The sequence below is a fragment of the Bison bison genome, unplaced genomic scaffold, assembly GCF_000754665.1.
Source record: "Bison bison bison isolate TAMUID 2011002044 unplaced genomic scaffold, Bison_UMD1.0 scf7180017864085, whole genome shotgun sequence".
Lineage (NCBI taxonomy): Eukaryota > Metazoa > Chordata > Mammalia > Artiodactyla > Bovidae > Bison > Bison bison.
Window position 1 is genome coordinate 118,656 of NW_011494657.1, and position 2,246 is coordinate 120,901.

General features: G+C 52.7%; 1 protein-coding gene across 1 annotated transcript in view; it reads left to right on the forward strand.

Moving 5' to 3' along the window:
• Positions 1–960: 960 nt before the first annotated feature.
• The window catches only part of PVRIG (poliovirus receptor related immunoglobulin domain containing), a 5,049-nt gene continuing 3,763 nt past the window's right edge, over positions 961–2,246 (forward strand). The window contains exon 1 of the mRNA XM_010837923.1: positions 961–2,246. Coding sequence (XP_010836225.1) covers positions 2,204–2,246 — 43 coding nt within the window. The 5' untranslated portion in view covers positions 961–2,203.

The window sequence follows — 2,246 nt, forward strand, 5'->3', positions numbered from 1 at the left end:
TCAATTTAAAAAAATAAGGCTCCAAGGTTTGTACAGCACAGGGAATACAGCCAATGTTTTGTAACTTTATTTATTTTTTTAGCTTACAATATTATTTTTTTTACTATTTTATTTTTTTAACTTTACAATATTGTATCGTTTTGCCATATATCAACATGAATCCGCCACAGGTATACACGTGTTCCCCATCCTGAACCCTCCTCCCTCCCCGTACCATCCCTCTGGAGTAAAATCTCTAAAAAATGTAAATCACTATGCTGTATACCTGAAACTAATGTTATAACTCAACTACCAATAATAATTTCAAAAGATGGCAAGTGACTATTCAACGGGGGTTTGGAGACATTGGCTGGCATCCTAAATTGTAAAATAACACCAGCTCCAAATCAAAATTCTTCATGGATCAAACGTAAAGCCTCATAAGAGTTAAGCATAAAAACAAAGCTATGAAGTTATACTTTGGCCCTCCTAAGCAACACACAAAATCCAGAATCAATAGAAGATGGACATTCTTAACCTTACTGAAGATTAAAATGCAGAGGGAAAGGGAGCGGGCGGCTGAGAACAGTAATGTTTTCTGCTCTTCCAACACAACAACAAACACCACACTGGCGTCTGAATCTCATACGATGAGAACTTACTGGGGACGACGTGACTTACAAGACTGAAAAAAACCCAAAATGCCGAATAGTTAACTTTGTGCCGTGGCTTTTCATTCACCGGTCACCCAGTGCTGAGCTCCTCTACGTACTTGGACCGTGTGGAGGTTAATAAAAGAGCCACCACCAGGGCCCGCCATCTGGGCGCGAGGTTATCCATGAAGGAAAAGCACTCTGGAGAGACAGCTTCCTAGAGTGGGTGGGGTCTGACCTGGGCCTCGCAAAGCAGGGAGAAGAAAAGGGTCCTCCCAGCTAGAGAGGCTGAAATCGGTGGCCCCGTGCGCCCTGGCGCTCGGCACCCGCGCTGGGCTGGGCCTCCGTGGAGTGGCCGAGCTCTGCACAGGTCTCCCTCACCTCAGGGGAACAGGAGGGGAGAAGGCGGGTGAGAGCAGGTCTGAGTCAGGTTTGGAGACCAGCACCCAGCCTGAGAGAAGGTCGAGGAGTAAGAGAATGCACGCCACCTGGGCTGGGCGCCGTGAAGTGACTGGCCCGGAGGCCCTGCTTATTCTGGCTCTTGGGTGTGGATGGTTCACTTGAGACTGACAGGCTGATGGCTGGCACCACGGAGTCTGAAGAGATGCTGAATCAGGGGCATGTGGCCAGGGCAGGCCTCGGCAGCACTGCCCTCTGAGTTCTCACCACACCCCGGACAGGAGTCCTCCACACAGACCCGTTGCTCTATCCCCTAAGCTCAACAAGCCACTCTCAGCCCAGATGCAAGTTCAGCGGAAGACAAGACAGGACGCAAAGCATCCTGAGCACTTGTCACTGCTGACAGCAGCACTCTGGTCAGTGTGTGGTCTGTAAACGAAGGTACACAGGAAAGCGATTTAGAGCGATTCTTAGGGAGAGAGACAGCTTGAGCCCGAGAGGTGGGGGTGAGGGTGGTTAAAGAGAGGCCAGGTGGTCAGGATGGGAAGCCTTCAGAATTTCCTGACGGGCTGAGATGAGTGAAGAGTTTAGATGACTGTGCCTTTGGCCTTAGCAGCTGGAAGCCAGTTGCCCTCAGCTGTGGGGAGGAAGGTGCAGATGGAGCAGAGCTCTGCAGGCAGGTCACAGCCCAGCTGTGCCTGGCAGGCTCCGCTTCCTCTCCCCAGGTTCTGCCACATTCCCTTCAGGGAGGTTGGGGGGGTTGTGTGTGTCTCAGCCTTCTTCCTAAAGACAAACCAGGGGGTCTGTCCCTCTCCAGGGAAGGACATCGTCTCAGGTCCCCCTGCAGCATATCTCCCCTCAGAGCCGCCCCCCACCCCAGGGCTGGTACGCACAGGCAGGGCAGGGCTGGGAACCTGAGCCACCGTCCCGCTCACACTGGAGCGCAGCGTGGGAACAGGGAAAACCTTGTCACTATCACTTTAAATTTCTTGGGGGGCGTTGTTTCTCGACCCCAGATTCAGAGAAGGAAGTGGGGCAGATTTGCTGAGAGTACCCAGCAGCTGCTCCCAGGACCGCTCATCCTCATACGTAAAACTTCCTGCGATGACACCGGAAATACAAGTGCTGTCCCCACGACCACAGCCCCCTGGAGCCCGGGCCAGAGGGGAGCCATGGACAGGCCCCGGGCCCTGGGCCTGCTCTGGGCGCTGCTGA